Source organism: Apteryx rowi, unplaced genomic scaffold, assembly GCF_003343035.1.
Source record: "Apteryx rowi isolate R43461 unplaced genomic scaffold, aptRow1 scaffold_489, whole genome shotgun sequence".
NCBI classification, from domain to species: domain Eukaryota; kingdom Metazoa; phylum Chordata; class Aves; order Apterygiformes; family Apterygidae; genus Apteryx; species Apteryx rowi.
Window position 1 is genome coordinate 278208 of NW_020450748.1, and position 17618 is coordinate 295825.

Here is a 17618-nt window from a genome sequence, read left to right on the forward strand (position 1 = left end):
TAATGTGTCTTGCCAGTTTTTTTGAACATGCCTCTACAATTCATGGCACATACTTGTGTCTGCAACCTGTGCAAATCTTAATCAATTCATTACAAATTGAAGAAGACAACAGATAATTTCGCAAGTTGTCTGGCATACTCTGAAGTAGAGGGAGTTTATTTGATAAGTATCTTTATTTTGATAAGTCTTTTCGGTCACTTAGAAGTCAGAATATTTGCTTTGTAGATATGTGCGAGATGTCTGTACCTGGTATTAGAATGCACATGCAAGCTGCAATGTCATTCAGCTGGTTTGCTGTGCTGCATGCATGTTTTATCAGGATCCCTCTCTTGTAAATGCAATGTTGGTTCCCTTGCCCCTTTCCCAGGTAGGTCATTCTTTGAAATCATTCAGCATTTCATCATTACATTGAATAAGTGGCAATTTAAAACCTACAAGTGATCTATAGTGGAACTGGTGGTGTTGAAGAACAGAAGATTTTACTCTTCAGTAACTTTATTATGGCCATATTGCGTTACACAGCAAGTGAGGCCATATAAATGATAATTTTCMCAGTTAAAGATTACCTTTCTCATTTTCCTAATATACTCTGTGCTTTCTCTTCCATCTTTTAGGCAGCTGATCTTGCTTCTAGATCTGTACAGTGCTAGAGACATCTATGACTACTTGCGGCCTATTGCTTTCAGCCTTTGTGCAGACAAAGTGTCTTCTGTCCGTTGGATTTCTTACAAGCTGGTAATGAATATTAATAAAACTCAATCTAAGTAAATTCAGAATTTCAAACTTCAGAGGGTGGCAGTCAGAAGTAATTTTCATATATTTATCTCTTCCCATTTCTTCTAGGTTAGCGAAATGGTAAAAAGATTATACATGGCTTCAACATCAACTTTTGTGGTAGACCTGATGGATGAACTTGTTGAAAAGTTTTGTAGATGCCACAAATGGTCTGGTCGACAAACTTTTGTCTTTATCTGCCAGGTAAAATGTCATTTTGTTCATCTGTTTTGTTTATTGGAAGGGAAGACAAGCAGCTGGAACTCTTTAGCTGTTGATACTTTTTTTCCACAAATATTTAAGAACTTCTTGCCAAGGGGATAGATTTCATAGCCTGTTTTCTTCAATGTTGCTCTGTAGTGGAGCTTGCAGGGAGGTATGCTGCAAAATAAGATCTGTCTGCTTACCTGGAAGTAGGTACCAYTGCTAAACATGGTACTGATGGCTAGTTAATTATAGCTAATTGCCCAGCACTCTTGCATGAATCTGCAGTTTAGCTTATTAACTTCAGGTTGTCAGAACTGACTCTGAACATAAAACACACACATAATAAAATAATCCCAATTATGCCTGAGTTGTGACTCAGCATGAAGTGAGATTTTCATGCTAGTGAGACAATATGGTGCAGCAGCTGCCTGTTACTTTTCTGGGTGATCCTTTAGAAATCAAGGGCTAGAAATTGCCTATACCTCCTTAGCCAGCTAGCACAGCTTTTCTGGAAACAATGTCTTCTCAGAAAAATAACAGAAGAGTTGAAACTAGCTAGAGCAGTAGAGAAGTGGTCAAATTTGGAAATGGTAGCAGAGGGGCAGACTGGGAAGCAACAGTACAGTTGCCCAAGTGAGACAATTTGAACTTTGAAGTATTCAGAGAAATGTGAGCTTTGAGCTTATTTAGAGAAACGTGTGAATACAATGGATGTTTATTAGGATGGAACATTCTTTTCTTAACCTGATACCTAGTTACAACAAAGACTAAATCAATCTTAAAARAGTGTCGGGAAGGTCTTTTACATTTCTTCCTTGTTATCAAATGTTACAGTAATAAGAATTTAAGAAGTTGTTAGGTCTCATGCAAAATAACATGGGTTTCTAACTGAGGCTGAATTTTTTCAGACCTATTTTGCTTCATCATGTATGACTTCATGTTCGAAAGTAGTGTACCATGTTTCAAAACTTTGTTGCTGCTAGATACTGTATTCATTCTATGAAGGTAATAAGGTCTGTCAGCTGTTGCTCTGATATCTGTTGGAATTTTATACTCTCTGTGGTGAAATCTAATGAAATTGCTTCTCTCTTCTTGCCAGACTATCAGTGAAGATGACTGCCTGCCCATGGACCAGTTTGCAGTGCATCTGTTGCCACACTTATTGCACTTGGCGTCTGATAGGGTTCCAAATGTTCGAGTCCTGCTTGCAAAAACGTTAAAGCAAACCCTTTTAGAGAAAGGTTAGTGGTCAGAAATAGTTGCAATGGGCTGACTGTGTATCTTCTTTGTTAGTTACCTTCTGTCCTTCTGCTTTCTTGTAGTCAGCTGGGGAAAAAAAAAGGAGGACTGTCAGATGTGGGTCACTCTTGCTTTTATGGTCTCTCTGGTGTGGGATGTTACCCTGGCTGATATAAAACCATGAAACTCATAGACGGTATTGGAGCCACTGTTTGTAACACTGGGATATATGAGTTCTTCCTCATATGCCAGCCTGTTTCTCTTGCACCATTTTCCGTCTATGAGCTAGTTTTTAGGGGTTATCAGGGCACAGAAAGCATGAATGAACAACTAGCAGCTGTGAAGTTGTTGAGCAGTGCCCTTTATTTGGTTTAAAAAAAAAGTTTGGTTGATGCTGTGTGTAATAAGGATAAAGAGGAAAAATCCTTCCGTACATATCCGGCATCTGTTTTCTCACTGGGGAAAAGAGATTGCTGCTGTTTGTTTTTTATATTTTATGGTGGCAGTGAGAAGAAGATTTCTCTAGAAACTCTACAAGGGAATTAGACATGCTGCTTTCAAATTGCTGGCTTTGCTTAGGAAAGCATCCCCTATGCCTAGCAGATGCTGGAAAAGTCAGCAGTGCTCAGATGCCAAAGCACTGTAATGGAAAATATCATTAGGAATATTACACTGTTTCGTAAACAAGTGGAGTATGCCCACACTTGGAATACTTTGTTCAGTTCTGGTGGCTTTCTTTCTCAGAAACATACACCGACTTGAGACTGCTGTTTCTAGCATAGAAAATTTTTGGAAACCTAGAAATGGTGTGAAGAAAAACGCAAAATATTTAAAATACTGGACAATGCAAAGAATGACAGCTCAGAGCTAGATTAATGATAGCTGCCTTGTATATGCTGGAGGCTCCGAGTAAACCTTAGACGGTTACCATGGATCAACTGATACACAGTAATTTGTTACCCTGTGTTGACTGTGCCAAGGCCCTTAATGTTATTGCTGTTATCATGTACTATTGGTATTTTGTTTGTTGTCAGCATTGTTTTTGTGTTCCCCACCTGGATGGTCCAGCTCCATTTTGCTTTGCCGCTGTGCAAGCTTATGATATAGTCCTTGCCTCAAAGAGATTGTGTATATGATTAGGGGTGGTGGATAGATTATGAAAGGTAAATTTAAAAAATGAGTTCAGAATTTGTTAAACCGCAGAGAATCAATTACCCTTTCCACAAGCTGTTTGTAGTTGTGCTGTTGTTATACAACTGGTGTCATGTAGTTCATGAATAATTGTCAAAAGTTGGGACTACTTCCATTATTCTTTCATGTTGCCCTCAATTTATTGTTGGATAATTATTTGGCAAGCCTGCCAGTGGAATGGAATGGCACTTCCATGGGTTTGTGATACCTTTCCTCCATCCGAAATATACGCACGTCCTTCTGAGTCTTTTGCAGGGATATGTTTTCCTCCTTGCTTATGGAGTCTGTCACCCCTACTTTTACACTGAAGGGGTGTAGAAATCTTGCACTCTACTAGCACTGTTAGAACAACTATACTCTATCATCTGAAACATGCAATGATTTTTTTAAGTGAATTTTTAGGTATATTTAGAAGTGTATTGTGTGCCTGCTCAAATATTCTGTTTTAACTATACATGTGCAATAATTGGCTTCTGAGATTTTGAAACTCAAAACAGCATGCTGAGGTTTGCTTTGAAGTATTTGCTATTTTTTTCCTCCCATAAGTCTCTTCCAATTTCTCTTACAGAATATTTTTTAAATTCTGCCAACTCTCATCAAGAAGCTGTGGAGCAAACAATTATGGCGCTTCAAATGGATGACGACAGTGATGTCAAGTATTTTGCAAGCATACACCCTGCCAGTACCAAAATTGCAGATGATGCCATGAGCACTGCTTCATCAACTTACTAAAAAGTTCCTGAATGTTGCTATAATTAAAAAAAATTGAAACAAACTATCCTCAAATGATCCTAAAATGGATGATCTAGGACAGCCTCTTCGGAAGGAGAGATTTCTTGCCAGACTTAACAGGTGGATGTTATCTAAACCTGATACCAGGGATTTTAAGTCAAGAAAAAGTAAACGTTACCTATGTCATCTTGACTTTAGAAAAACATTGCTCAAAGGATTATTTTTGCCACCGAAGCCTTAAATCTTCTGTCTTCCTGAACAAATGAAACTTGAATTGGCAGATCATTTTCAYTGTAGAAAGGATGTGATTTCCAGAGACCTGCATTGTTTCTCCTGAGGAGTTAACTTACCAAGTATTTTCTGTAGCAACTGATAGATGAAATAGCAGAAAGRCGAATTTATATCAAGATGTAAGACCTCCAGTATTAGCGCTAAAAGTTTTTATCATTCAAGGACTTGATTTGTGTGCAGCTGGGCACACCCTTAAGTGGGAATAGCTTTGATGTGTGTAAAAGGGGAAAAGTAGAATTTTGAATTTCTCTTAAGGGCTCAGTGCTAACACTAAACTAGAATTTGATTTTAATCCTTAAATGCAGCATATTGCTGTATCCATTAGCAGAAAACTTTGCTGAGTACCTGTGTCCTAATTATTTTCATGCTGGTCATGACCTAAAGGAAATTTATTAGCACATGTACTTTAAGTCAGGTATTTTTAACTTGATCATGATCAGCTCTGAGGTGCAACTTTTTTCTTCATATACTGTACATATCTGTGAGCCTCCTTGGAGTGCTGCAGTCTTTAATCATGTTGTTTAAAGCTGTTGTGATACAAGTTGTTCTCTACTTGTCCAAATAAAATTTATTAATAAGATTGAAAGAAAACTTGTGACCTTTTTAAGACATTAAAAAAAATGTTTGAAATCTAAGTGTCTTTTTATTTTCTGGTTCTTTACGCTTGACCAGTATGGATGGCTGGGTGGGGGGAATTCCTTAATGACTGTGAAGGATTTTGTATGTTGAGATGGAATATACTATAGCAGAGATATGCTTTGGTCATGCAATTGAGATTTTGCTAGATTCTCTTCAAGAATCCCTGTTGTTGTACTTGGGACCCTGTCACTCCAGTGTGAAACGGCATCTTTGCTGAAGTGAATCTGAATGTCCACTTCAATCCAGATTTACAGGAAACTGTGAGCTCAAACTGCCCTTAAGCTATGTTTAGTCCTTTGAACACTTTTGTTTTCCTCTCATTTGAAGTGGCTGATACAGTATCTACTTCTGTGTCTTCCAGGGGCAGCTTGCTTATATCGCCTTTCCTCCAACCTGTGGAACCTGAAGTGTGTGAAGCTTATTTTCCTGAGGAGTTAGAAATGGCTATGGCAACTTCTCCTTGATGTATTTCTGCAGAACTCTTTCATATGTCAGTCAGGTGGCCGATGCCCTGACAGTTCAGCCTCAGGCAGGTGTCTCTTTCCTCCCTGTTTTCTTGGGAAAACAGATATTTTTGTAGTTTCTTCTGTAGTAAATAGGGTGTTGCTATTTACTCCCCAAACACCAGCTGTTCTGACTCCTGTGTCTGGCCATGGAGATGGTTAAAATACTGAGTCATCCCTGTCTGCCTTGAAGTTTGGGGGGTGGGGGGGTGTTGGAGAGCTTTTTTTGTTTCTGTTTTTTCCCTCGCTTGTCCCTTTGCTTGTCGAAATCAACTCAAAACTGGAAAATATAACTATGTGCCTAGTTCAGAAGTTTCTGTAGTATAGATAACAATATTCTGTTCTGCGAATCCCAGAGGACTAGTTCTCTGGTTGTGTGCTGGATGACGCCAGATTGTCAGAAAGCAGTGCGCTCTTCAGTCAGAAGGACTTCTGAGCAGTCTTTGCTGCCATACAGAGATCAACTGAAAGTAACTGGTCCTYTCTCCCAGGACAGATGATTCCTATTTTAGAACAATACATTGAAGTCCCATCAATTTCTGCATTTTTTTCAGGGTACCTAAATCCCTTCTTGTCTGTTTTTTTGTCACTGTAATGACACTTGCTGTTGGTTCATGTGTGTAACTTTTGAGGTGATTTGGATCAGCTGTTTGTTTGGACCAGAGAATGCTTCAGATGACCTTCAAATTGTGGATGGAGTGCATTATTCGCAGATGGAGTACTGGGATTTTAAATGAATTCTTAGTATTTGGAGTCCAAAATAAACAACACTCACTGAGTTGTCATGTTCCAGTCTAATTCTGTTACTGGTAATGCTAATCCAGTAGAATGAAGCATTATGTCTGATCCCTTTAGACGTTTTCCGGTATTTAGAGATAAGATGCCTTTTAAGTTGAAAACTGAGACTGATCTTCCTGGTGCTTTATTTTTCTCCATTCTGTATTTCTTTAATACTGTTGTAGGCCCATGGATTTGAGAGAGGTTCTGTCAGTAACAGCTTAACTACGTATGTCAGTCATGGATGGGAGGCCACTTGGGGAATGCCATTTGGACCCTTGAAACCAGAAACTCCATTCTGCTGTGTCTGCTCTGCTGCTTCTGTTAGCCCTGTGAGAAAGTTCATTGATAGGGTTTACCCAGGATCCTGGCTTTTCCTAAGGATGATTGAGTGTTTTCAATTCCAGAGTGCCTTAATTGCCCTGACTTGTATCAAATCAAGACCATCTGCAGAGAAAGTGCAAGGAAAAGCTGTCTTTCTCCTTTCTCTTTCACCCAACGTGTCATTTGTCTGCCTTCTCGTTTCTGCTTCATTTGGAGATTCCCAAGAAGTGAAAGGGAAGGAAAGACTTCCTTTATCCTCAAAATTGCCCAAGACCATTTGATCTACAGCCTGAGGGACATGGTCTTTTTTTGCTTAAATCTGATAGGAGATTTCCTGATGCAGGCAATGTTAGCAGTGTCAGTAATCCAAGCTTGAACTTAGAATGTCCCTCAGTATATGCGGTTTGGGGAAATGCATCTCAGTTCTGAGTGGTGAAAAAATGCAGTGCTGTTTTTCTGTGAGGGGCACTGTCTGGGAGTGATGCAAAAGATATTGCCTCTTGTGTGTGTCTCCCCTCAAGATTCAAGCTGTGCCTCTAAAGTTTTCCTTTGTCGGTCAGGATTTCTCAGACAGAATGTGAGGTAGCTCCTGAATTATCCATGGTTTACCAAAAGCAGTATCTACCCCTGTCGTCTTGGTAAAATGTCGAATTAGTCTTTTTCTAACAATTTTCCTTATTTTCAGTTTAATCCCTTGCCTAGCTCATCTTGGAGTTTCTCCATGGGAAATTCTTTTTTTCCCATGTCCTGGCTACAGCGCTGTCTCTTTCTCATGCTCACTGCCTTTTGCAGTGAGTTCTTTGTCTACTGTTGTTTCCTCCCCAGAGACCCATAAGGATTTGGTAGGGCCATTTCCTCACCACGCTTTTTTTTGCAGATTTCATGCCAATAGAACTGGCAAATGTGTGGAACCTTGTGAAGGGTGGTTTGTTTTTAACCTAGACAGGACTTGACACTTGGAAATCTTTTGTTTGTTTGTTTGTTTTGTTTTGAATGCCATATATAGCTGTTGCTTAAACTCCTGGCTCTGTGGATATGATGCTAGTTGCATTAGGACTGCAGAATAGCAGGCTAATTTCAGCTTGACTGAAATAAGTGTTTGCCTGGGTTTGGTAACCCCAGCAAGAGCAAAGGTGGCTCTTCTGTGCAAGTAAAAGTCTGGCTGTGATGGTTTTCACGTTGGCTCGAAAGATCATGTCCCCCTCAGTTATTTGTGCAAGTGTGTGGGTTCACGTGTGTTACCTCTCATCACCTTTCCTCTGCACTGTGTATCAGAGAGTGGGGTTCAGAGATGGCTGATTTGAATTAGTAGTAAATGAGCAGAGAAGGGGGAATAGCCAAATCTGTCCTGTGGTTCAGCTGCGCTCTTACCTTTTGATCAGCTTTCTTTCCATAGGCAAGGTTTCCATTTGTTCTGCAGTCATTGGGTGTGGATTTTTTTGTTTAATGGTCATTTTTTCTGACCTGGTTTCAGCCTCTGTAACTTGTTAGGATGGGAAGAGGAGTCTGAGACTGGCAGCTGGACAAAAGCTGATACTCTTTTCCGCTTCTTTTCTCGTGTCAGTTCTCCCCTCTCATACTGATGGAAAAGGCTTGTGTTCCTATTTATGCTGGTATTCAGACAACACAGAAAATATATTTCAGGTAAGTGATCTTTTCTTTGTATGCAAAGTGAAGGTATACTAATAGATTGCTTTAAAAATATGACAGCAAAGCTCATTTTAAATGGGCATGATGTTCTTTTTTCCCCCAGTGCTTTCAGATGGTGGCTTTTACTTTTACTTGACATGATTTAGATTAGAAAAAATAAATAAATTGAGAGCAGATGGTAATGGAAATGCTTTAGGGTTCGGTTGCTGTATAGGTTGGACTACATCTAACTGATTCATACATAGTGAGTTAGCAAAGATAAGTAAACAGATTTTTAAATATCTTACAACCCTCCAACCATGATAAATAGTCTGTTTTAAGTACCATGACCCATTTWTGTAGAGGTGTAGGAATGTCTCTGTGCGTAAAATATTTTAAAAGGATTAGCTGCAGGTGGTTTTGAATCACAAATGTGAAAAGTGAAGAATACTGAGCACGCTTCTTTGCATGTTTCTATAACAAGGCCACTCAGAGCAGGAGAGAGATGCACAGTTTGAATATCTAAAGAAATTTCAGCTATTTTTAGTCAATCCAGGTATTCTATACAAGAAAGAACCCAGACAAACTTGGCTTGAGTAAGATGGCAACACAGATTCAAATAGAAATTAGGCCATTGCTCTCTTACTGTTTATTTGCTTTGTGGTGGTCTCTTCTGGTCTCTTGACCGAGATTTTTTTTGTCATCTTTTGGATTTTTGTGCTTGACAATTTTGGTTCCTGTAAGCAGTRCCATCAGTAAAGATTTCCTACTCATATCTACCTCTTGACCCCACAGCGTGATAAAATGGCAAGTAGCTCACATACCAGGGATGGGGTTCTGTATATGGGAGAATACAGCAACAAGAGCTACCGGGACTGTCAGACAGACATCTTGCTTATCAGCAAATGGAGTTCCTTGATATGGAAATCTTGGATGTAATATTCCCATCTGTGAAATCACAATACCTGTGCTGCCAACTTCCCAAATCATCTGCTGAGCTGTAGCTGGGCAGGGCTGCGCTGCCAGCTCCCTTCCCCTGCTGAAAGGGAGCTTGAGGCTATGGGCAAGGAGGCAGCACTGTGGTTCTTCTCAGGAGCTCCTCACCCTAGGAGTCTGGCAGGAAAGTGGGATTTGGGAGGGGGAAGGCTCACCCCACTGAGCCCCTGTTCGCAGTGGGTCAGTCTCACTCCAGCGGTCTCTGCACATTCCTGCCCGTGAGGATGGAGCAGCCTTGATGTGAGAGGTTGTAGAGGAGCAGGGACCACAAGTACTGTCTGGGTACGAGGGCACTCAGCATGACCTCACCTCTTGCTCTTTTAATGGTGGAAAAAATGGGGTTGGTTTTACACTGCTTCCGAGTGTAGCATTGTGGGGAGTGTTTGTGGTGGCATACTGGAGTACCATTTGGCATTTAAAGAGGAGTCAGTTGCCAAGTCAAAATGACTTGAGGAACAGCCCTAAAAGTTTTAGCATGAAGTGACCTTTGGTCTTGTCCTTTTCCCTGACATCTGCCCTTCTCTCTGTCCCACAGGCACCCCCCTTTCAGAAACAGTTATTGCAAGTTGTAGAAATGCTGTCAGCTGCTGTTACCCCCTGATGCATGAGAGCCATAAGGCTAGCTTAGGGCATCCTGGCAGGAAGCAAGTCCTGATTTCATTGCTCTGAGTAGTGTCTTAACTGTATAGTGAAAACCTTATGTTTTTCTGCTTAGATGGGGGCATTTTTCCAATGAGTGGGGGTAAGTTTGTCCCATTAAAATCTCATGCTTTGCAATACAAGCTTTTGAACTTTGGCAGACTTCCTTGCTCAATTGGTTATTATAGAAAGCAATGCAAGAAACTCCAGACAAAGTCTGCATCTGAACACTTGAACTGGGCATCAGTAGGGGGTAAAAGCATCACTGGTGAGTTTTAGCATATTGTGCTCAAGAGGGTCAGCAGTGAAAATGCCAGTGCTCAGCCCAAGGCATGGAGAGTCTCAAGGGTCTGTTCTCACAGGGTGTCATTTTGTTTATTGGAGTTGATGATTGGAGACATAGAAGCACCGGGGTCTTGGCCCAAGGCCATGCTAGTGAGACTGAGCCTTGTCTCTTTGATACAGAAAGGACTGACAGCTCTTCTCCTGTAAGGAATGAGATGCCACTGGCTTCTGCTGTCATTGTGTTTTGAAGAACATTGTAGAGAACTTGGGTTGTTGAATAGAAGCTGAGGTGCATGCTGAAAAATGAAAAGTTTGACAAACTAACACGCACAGCATGGGGAACAAACAGGAGGAATTAGAAGTCTGTGTGCAGTTACGGTGCTACAATCTCTGGGATCATGGAGACGCAGTGGGATAACTCACACGACACTAATGTTGTGATGGATGGGTACAGGCTCTTTAGGACGGACAGGCTGGAGGGTTAGGAGAGGGAGTTGCCTTTTATGTGAGAGCGCGGCAGGAATGCCTGGAGCTCTGCCTGGGGATGGATAATGGGCCAGCTGAGAGCTCATGGGTCAGGATTAGCGGGCAGCCCAACACGGGTGACATTATGATGGGTGTCTGCTATAGATTGCCTGGTTGGGAAGAAGTAGGTGAGGCCTTCCTCAGACAATTGGAAGAAGCTTCATGTTCGCAGGCTTTGGTCCTTGTGGGGTTCTTTAACCACCCTGATATCTGCTGGAGGAACAACACAGCAGGGCACAAGCAATCTAGGAGGTTTCTGGAGTGCATTGGTGACAGCTTCCTGACACTGGTGATCAAGGAGCCAATGAGGAGAGGTGCTCTGCTGGACCTCATAAGTACAAACAAGGAAGGACTAGTTAGAGATGGTCAGGGATAGCCTTGGTTGCAGCAACCATAAGATGGTGAGTGGAGTTCAAGATCCTGCAGAGAGGGAGCAGGGCAAAAAGCAGGGTCACAGCCCTGGACTTCAGGAGAGCTGCCTGTTCAGGGACTTGCTTGGAAGAATGCCATGGCATATGGCCTCGGACAGAAGAGGGATCCAAGAGAGCTGGCTGATATTCAAGGATCACCTCCTCCAAACTCAAGAATGGTCCATCCCAACAACCAGGAAATCAAGTAAAGGCAGCAGGAGGCCTGCTTGGATGAACAAGGAGTTCCTGACTAAACTCAAACATGAAAAGGAAGCGTACAGGAGGTTGAATCAGGACAGGCGGCGCAGGAGGAATATGGAGATACTGTCCAAGCATGCAGGGATGGACTTAGGAGAGCTAAAACCCACCTGGAGTTGAAAATGGCAAGGGGTGTGAAAGGCAACAAGAAAGCCTTCTGCAAGTGCATCAGCAGYAGAAGGAAGGCCAGAGAAAATGTGGGCCTGCTGCTAAATGGGGCAGGGGCAAAGGACACAGAAAAGGCAGAGATAACTGAATGCTTTCTTCACCTCAGTCCTTACTGGCAAGACCAGCCTTCAGGCATCCTAAGCCCCTGAGACCAGAGGGGAAGTCTGGAGCCTCCTTGGTGGAGGAGGATCAGGTTAGGGAACAACTGATAAGCTAACAGGTTAGCTTAAACAAACTGGACATATGCAATTCCATGGGCCCTGATGGGATGCACCCACAGGTGCTGAGGGAGCTGGCTGATGTCATTGCAAAGCTCCTCTCAATCATTTTTGAAAGGTCATCCCTGAGGAGCGGGAGAGAGCAAATATTACCTCTGTCTTCAGTGAGGGCAGGGAGGAGAACCTGGGGAACTAGAGGCCAGTCAGCCTCACCTTGATCCCTAGGAAGGTGATGGAGCAACCAATCCTAGATACCGTTTCCAGACATGTGAAGGACAGGCTCGTGATCAGGAGTAGTTAGCATGGATTTAAGGAGAAAGGGAAATTTGTGCTTAAGCAACCCGATATCCTTCTCTGATGAGGTGACTGGCTTAGTGGATGAGGGGAGAGCAGTGGATATTGTTTACCTTGGCTATAGTAAGGCTTTTAACATTGTCTCTAATATTGAACATCCTCATAGACAAGCTGATGAAGTATGAGCTAGATAAATGATCAGTGAGGTAGACTGAAAACTGGCTGAACTGCCAGGCTCAGAGGGTTGTGATCAGCAGCACAAAGTCCAACAGGAGGCCAGTCGCTAATGCTGTCATTAATTTTGCAGATGATACAAAACTGGGAGTGGCTGATACACCAGAGGCCTGTGCTGCCATTCAACCTCAACAGGCTGGAGAAATGGGCAGAGAGGAACCTCATGAAGTTCAGCAAAAGGAAGTGGAATAGCCCCATGCACCAGTATGCATTGGGGGCTGACCAGCTGGAGAGCAGCTTTGCAGAGAAGGGCTTGGGGGTCCTGGCGGACAAGTTGACCATAAGCCAGCAATGTGCCCTTGTGGGAAAAGTGGCCAGCAGCACCCTGGGCTGCAGCAGACAGATCCTTGCCAGCAGGTCARGTACTCAGCCTTGATGAGGCCATGTCTGGAGTGCTGGGTCCAGTGCCAGGCTCCCCAGGACAAGAGAGAGATGGAGCTACTGGAGTGAGTCCAGCAAAGGGCCATGAAGGTGATTAAGGGAGTGGGGCATTGAGGAGAGGCTGGGAGAGCTGGGAGTGCTCRGCCTGGAGAAGAGAAGGCTCAGGGGGATCTTGTTAATGTGTATAAATACTTGATGGGAGGCATAAAGAGGATGGGGCCAGACTCTCCTCAGTGGTGCCCGGTGACAGGACAAGAGGCAATGGGCACAGACTGAAATACATGAAATTCCACCTCAAGAAAACACTTCTTTGCTGTGAGGGTGGTCAAATGCTGGAACAGGTTGCCCAGAGAGGTTGTGGAGTCTCCATCTTTGGACCTATTCATAACCTGACTGGACACGGTCCTGGGTAACCTGCTCTAGGTGACCCTGCTTGAGCAGGGGGGGTTGGACCACATGATCTCCAGAGGTGCCTTCTAACACTGATTACTATGACTCTGTGATTAAGCTTGAGCAAACCTCTCTTTAGCAGCTGGTTCAAATTGGGGATTTAATTTTTTTAAGAGAAGATTTTAGTGGTCAGGTATAAAGTTCTCAGCTCCAGGATGTAGACTTTAAAAATTAAACTTAGCTCCTTAGCCTGAAGGAACAAGACAGTCAAAATACACGTCCTCAGTACTAGTATTAGAATTAGTGGATGAAATTGGAAGCTTCATTTTCAGCAATAAAGGATTATGAATTCCCAGTAGCGCTGATGTCTTTCTTGTAAGATAGTGTTACACATGTACTACAGACCTTTCAGATTAACTTACTGCACTGGAGAGGAAAACTTTTGGAATAGAAAATTTGTGACAATGAATTCTACCAGAACTCTGGCAGCTTCTGGTTTTGGTGAGAATGAAGCTGAACCAGCATTAGAAACTTGGTATGGACAATGTAAGCCCAGTGCCCAGGAAAGTGGCCAGGCTGGCTGGAATCCTGCAAGGTGTCAGAGACTAGTTGATGTTTTTTTTAAAACTTCTTGTAGGGTGGTGAAGGGAGAAGAGTAATTGCTCATTGTTTGATTTTTTTTTTTTTTTTTTTTTTTTTTTTGAAAACCACTGTTTAACTCTTCAGGTGAGTAACCGTTCACTTCAAGTTTACTTTTTCAAAGTAAAAACAGTTTGGGGGGTGGGGGGACCTTTTTGGTGTGCAAAATGTCTGAAGTTGATTCATTGTACACTTGCACTATTTTAGTAAGTTTGAGTAAGTAAGTTGCCAATTCAGATGCAGGTAGTCTGCTGCTGGCAAAACACTGGGTTTGCATCCTGATTCATTTTGGCATTATATTGCCAGTGACCTTGTTATATGTTGTTTCTTGCTCCTTTTTGCTTTGTAAAGGACTGATTTAACAAAATCTGTTCTAGACGTGTTGAAAAGGACTATTAAAATAGATAAGGTACGTAATTGTCCTTTTTCCACCGCCACCATTTTGTTAAGAGTAACTTTTTCCTGAAGTAACACTCTGTGGAAACAGTCACAGGATGAAAGCAAATAAGCCACATTAAACTGTCACAAAAGATTGATTAAATCCAGAATACCAGAACTGACTTTGCAGTCTGTTTATTGATTTCATTAAGGTAAAAGTCAGTCTGCTGTTTTGTCCACAGATCCTGCTAATGCAGTCAGTAAATACAAGCCATGCTTTTCTTTATTGGAAAAACAGTCTTATTGTAAGTCAATTTAAATATGTTTACAATAACTTGGTAATAGGAGGAAGTCTGTCTGACTTGGAATCAGTGGCTAGCTAAGGCTTTTGCTTGTATGGACTTCATGAAGATGACCTACTGTACAGGCATTTGCTTACATGACCAGGCGTTGCTGGTCCTGTGGGAGGTGATCTTTGTAGCACTGTGCATTAATTTTATTGTAAGGCACTCTGAAATGGTAAGGAAGCTTACAAATTGGTCTGAACACCACAGACCATTGTATTGTATTTACTATCAATCATCTGATTTATTAAAAAAATCAGATGTAACCTACAGAATGGCTTCTTCAGCTAATTTGCATTATTACAGCCAGTCTTCAAAATCACTGCTGCTAGCATGGCTTTTTCCCTAAGAGCACTATCATCAGATGACTTTCCAGTAGTGCTGCCCCTAGCAGACTTGCTGGTAGCCACCCCCCTTTTGGGGAGCTGTTGTGCACCAAGCAGGGGCAGCAGGAGCAGGGGGCCTGCCCTGGCCCCTGCCTTTTGGCAGGGCAGCAGCCTGGGCTGCCCCTGCCCCACTCAGAGCCTGGTGCTTTGGCCATTGCAGGGGATGTCATACTCAGGGCTCAGAGCAGCAATTCAGTCCTTGCTCCTGCCTGAGCTCCTGCACCAGGACCAACCTCCAGCTATCGGAGTGTAGGAAAAGTGAGCACACTGCTCTTAGCAAGTTGCCTGCACTCATGCTTTTAACCATAGCCTTTAAAGGACTTTTACCAATAACTGCATTTTCAATAAGTGCATTTATCACTAGGGGTATAATTTGCTTTAATGGAATTTGAAAGAAGATTTCAAATAAACATCTCTTCAGTGTTTCAAGTTATTGATTGCAATTGCTACATTATTGCAACAGCAATTCAACTTTCATTTCAGACTTGTCAATAGTGATGCACTTCCAAGTGCTTTGTTACAGTTTGCAGGAGAAGGAATAGTGTTCATGTGTTGCAAGTAATAAAAATGTGAATAAAGTTAAGAGGATGGTTTTTACTTTTACAGCTGAAATTTCTAATAGTTATAGGGAAATAAAGACTTCAAAGACTTTTAATCAAATCTTTGATCAATTTAAAAGTGATCTTCAGCTGAGTTAGGGAAGCTTTTTATGAAACTCAATTGCAGACACTTTTCTATAGGAGAGCTGAAATTAATAGCTTCACTTCTGTTATAAACAAACATCTCAACTGCAGGTAGCTACACAGGAAAAAGGACTATAGTCCGCATTAGAAATACTCACTGTGAGTAGAGGATAGATAAATTAGAAACTACTTCAAATGGCTGTTGAATTTATTTGCTTGATAAATACAATCCTAACAAAATAAAAGAAGTTAACCAATAGTAAGAGATTTGTTTGAAGAACATTAGAAAAATCCATGACAATTTGATAGGAATTAGTGTGAATTAAACAAAAGAAGTTTAAATATTGCCAGCAAATATAAAATGTTTGTAATGAAGGCATGGGAGAATGCTTTACATTTGTCATCTGATCACATTTTCTGTCTTTATAAACTTTTTTCCAAATTTTAAAAAAATACTATGCTGTTTTCTATAACATATCAAAGCATTATTTGTACAAAATCAAATCATGGCCAATGATTCACAACAGTGCAATAGATAGATAAGGAATACAACCACATCCAACAGGTGCTGAAAAATAAATATCCAGATTAAAAAATAAGATGGCCTATATGCACTCTGTGGAGTCAAAGTCAATTGATATATAGACAGTACAAGTMTCATGAGTGTACTTGAAACATTAAATGGCCCTTAAATGCCAGCTTGGATGGAGGCTTTTGATTGCTAGAAGCAGTAAAATAGCCAAACCAAAAAGTAAGTAAGAAATCTCTCCCCCCCCCTTTTTTTTTTTAACAAAACAAAAAAAGTCTATTGCTGAACCCCCACTACCTCCAGTTGGCATCATTCTTCAGATTTATTTGGAAAGCACAAATGGCTTGCATTTCTGTAGATGGAAATAGTATATTGCTTGGTCAGGCAGAGCTATCTTAAGCAACATAACCCATCCCCATTACTGACTAAAACATCAGTCAGTGGCTTGCTCAGAGGGACTGAAACATTTAAAATGGATTAAGAAAAGGCTGTTGGCTGTATGGTAGCAGTATGAACACAGCATATCTTATACAGGTATGATGATGGTTGTTTTATAAATGAACAAATGGGTTAACTACATTGCTAAAAGACATTAAGAGCTCCTGATGAACATTTCCATCATACAGAGACATAAATAACATCTGTCAAGTTTTACATTTATTCAGTACATCTTAGAACAAAAATGAAATTGAGGGCATTTGTTAGGTAAACACGATAGCCTGCCGTCTCCCAACATTTTAGCCAAACCAAAATAAATTTAAAGCTCCCTTGTATATAATCTGCATCAGAAAGGTATCAAAGGCACAAGCAAGAAGTGACTAAGTAAGCAGAAATAATGTGAATGAGAATGAATAGATTCACAAGGCAAATAATTAGTAAGTTTGGGTGGGTTTTTGTTTATTTACTGAAAATGAGATCTTCCAATTCTGCTCCAATGAATGCAAATAATGGTTTTGGTTTAAAATAAAACTGTTACTGAGTTATTTTAATCACCTGAAGGAAACCAGTCTTGAAATAATTGATACTAGCTGGAAAACTCTTTTGGCCTCTCCAAACTCACCTGAGTCTGATGAGTAGAAGCCACCAGTATTAGAGACAAAGTCTCCAGGGTTTAAAAGTTTCTTTACATAATGTACACAGCCAGCAATAATTTGTGCAGTTTGAATAAAGTTACAGTAATTTGCACAGTTCAGTTAGTTAGTTGGTTTTATGAATACCCACGGAGCCTGATCAAATCGGAGTTTCCTTCCTGTCTTTACTTGGTGATGGCTTGACTTGCTGCTCCTTGCTTGCTTTTGGCTGCTCTTTGGCTGCTTTTGTCTCTAGGACACTGTCTCTTTGCTGCTGAGAAACACCCCCGCGTTTTTCCGGCTCTTCCTCTTCCTGCACCTGCTGCTCTGATTTAGCTCGCTGCAACAATCGAAGCTGTACTCTCAGTTCAATGATGGCCTCTCGCTCCTCATGAATCGCTTGGTTCAGGTGATTGTTCTTTATCTTTTAAGCAAGGAAAACAAATGTCAGTGCTCCTTCTTAAAAATAATTCCTGTAGCTAGGG

General features: G+C 41.4%; 2 protein-coding genes across 6 annotated transcripts in view; one reads left to right on the plus strand and one right to left on the minus strand.

Annotated features, from left to right (window-relative positions):
- Nucleotides 1-5513, plus strand: part of PPP4R1 (protein phosphatase 4 regulatory subunit 1) — a 55246-nt gene extending 49733 nt beyond the window's left edge. The window contains exons 15-19 of the mRNA XM_026078806.1: nucleotides 615-735; nucleotides 844-978; nucleotides 2081-2222; nucleotides 3980-4263; nucleotides 5435-5513. Coding sequence (XP_025934591.1) covers nucleotides 615-735; nucleotides 844-978; nucleotides 2081-2222; nucleotides 3980-4143 — 562 coding nt within the window. The 3' untranslated portion in view covers nucleotides 4144-4263; nucleotides 5435-5513. The remainder of the gene's footprint in view (nucleotides 1-614; nucleotides 736-843; nucleotides 979-2080; nucleotides 2223-3979; nucleotides 4264-5434) is intronic.
- A 10211-nt stretch (nucleotides 5514-15724) lies between these two features.
- Nucleotides 15725-17618, minus strand: part of RALBP1 (ralA binding protein 1) — a 39431-nt gene continuing 37537 nt past the window's right edge. For all 5 annotated transcript variants that reach the window (XM_026078801.1, XM_026078797.1, XM_026078800.1 and 2 more), the window contains one exon: nucleotides 15725-17557. In XM_026078801.1, coding sequence (XP_025934586.1) covers nucleotides 17294-17557 — 264 coding nt within the window. In that variant the 3' untranslated portion in view covers nucleotides 15725-17293. The remainder of the gene's footprint in view (nucleotides 17558-17618) is intronic.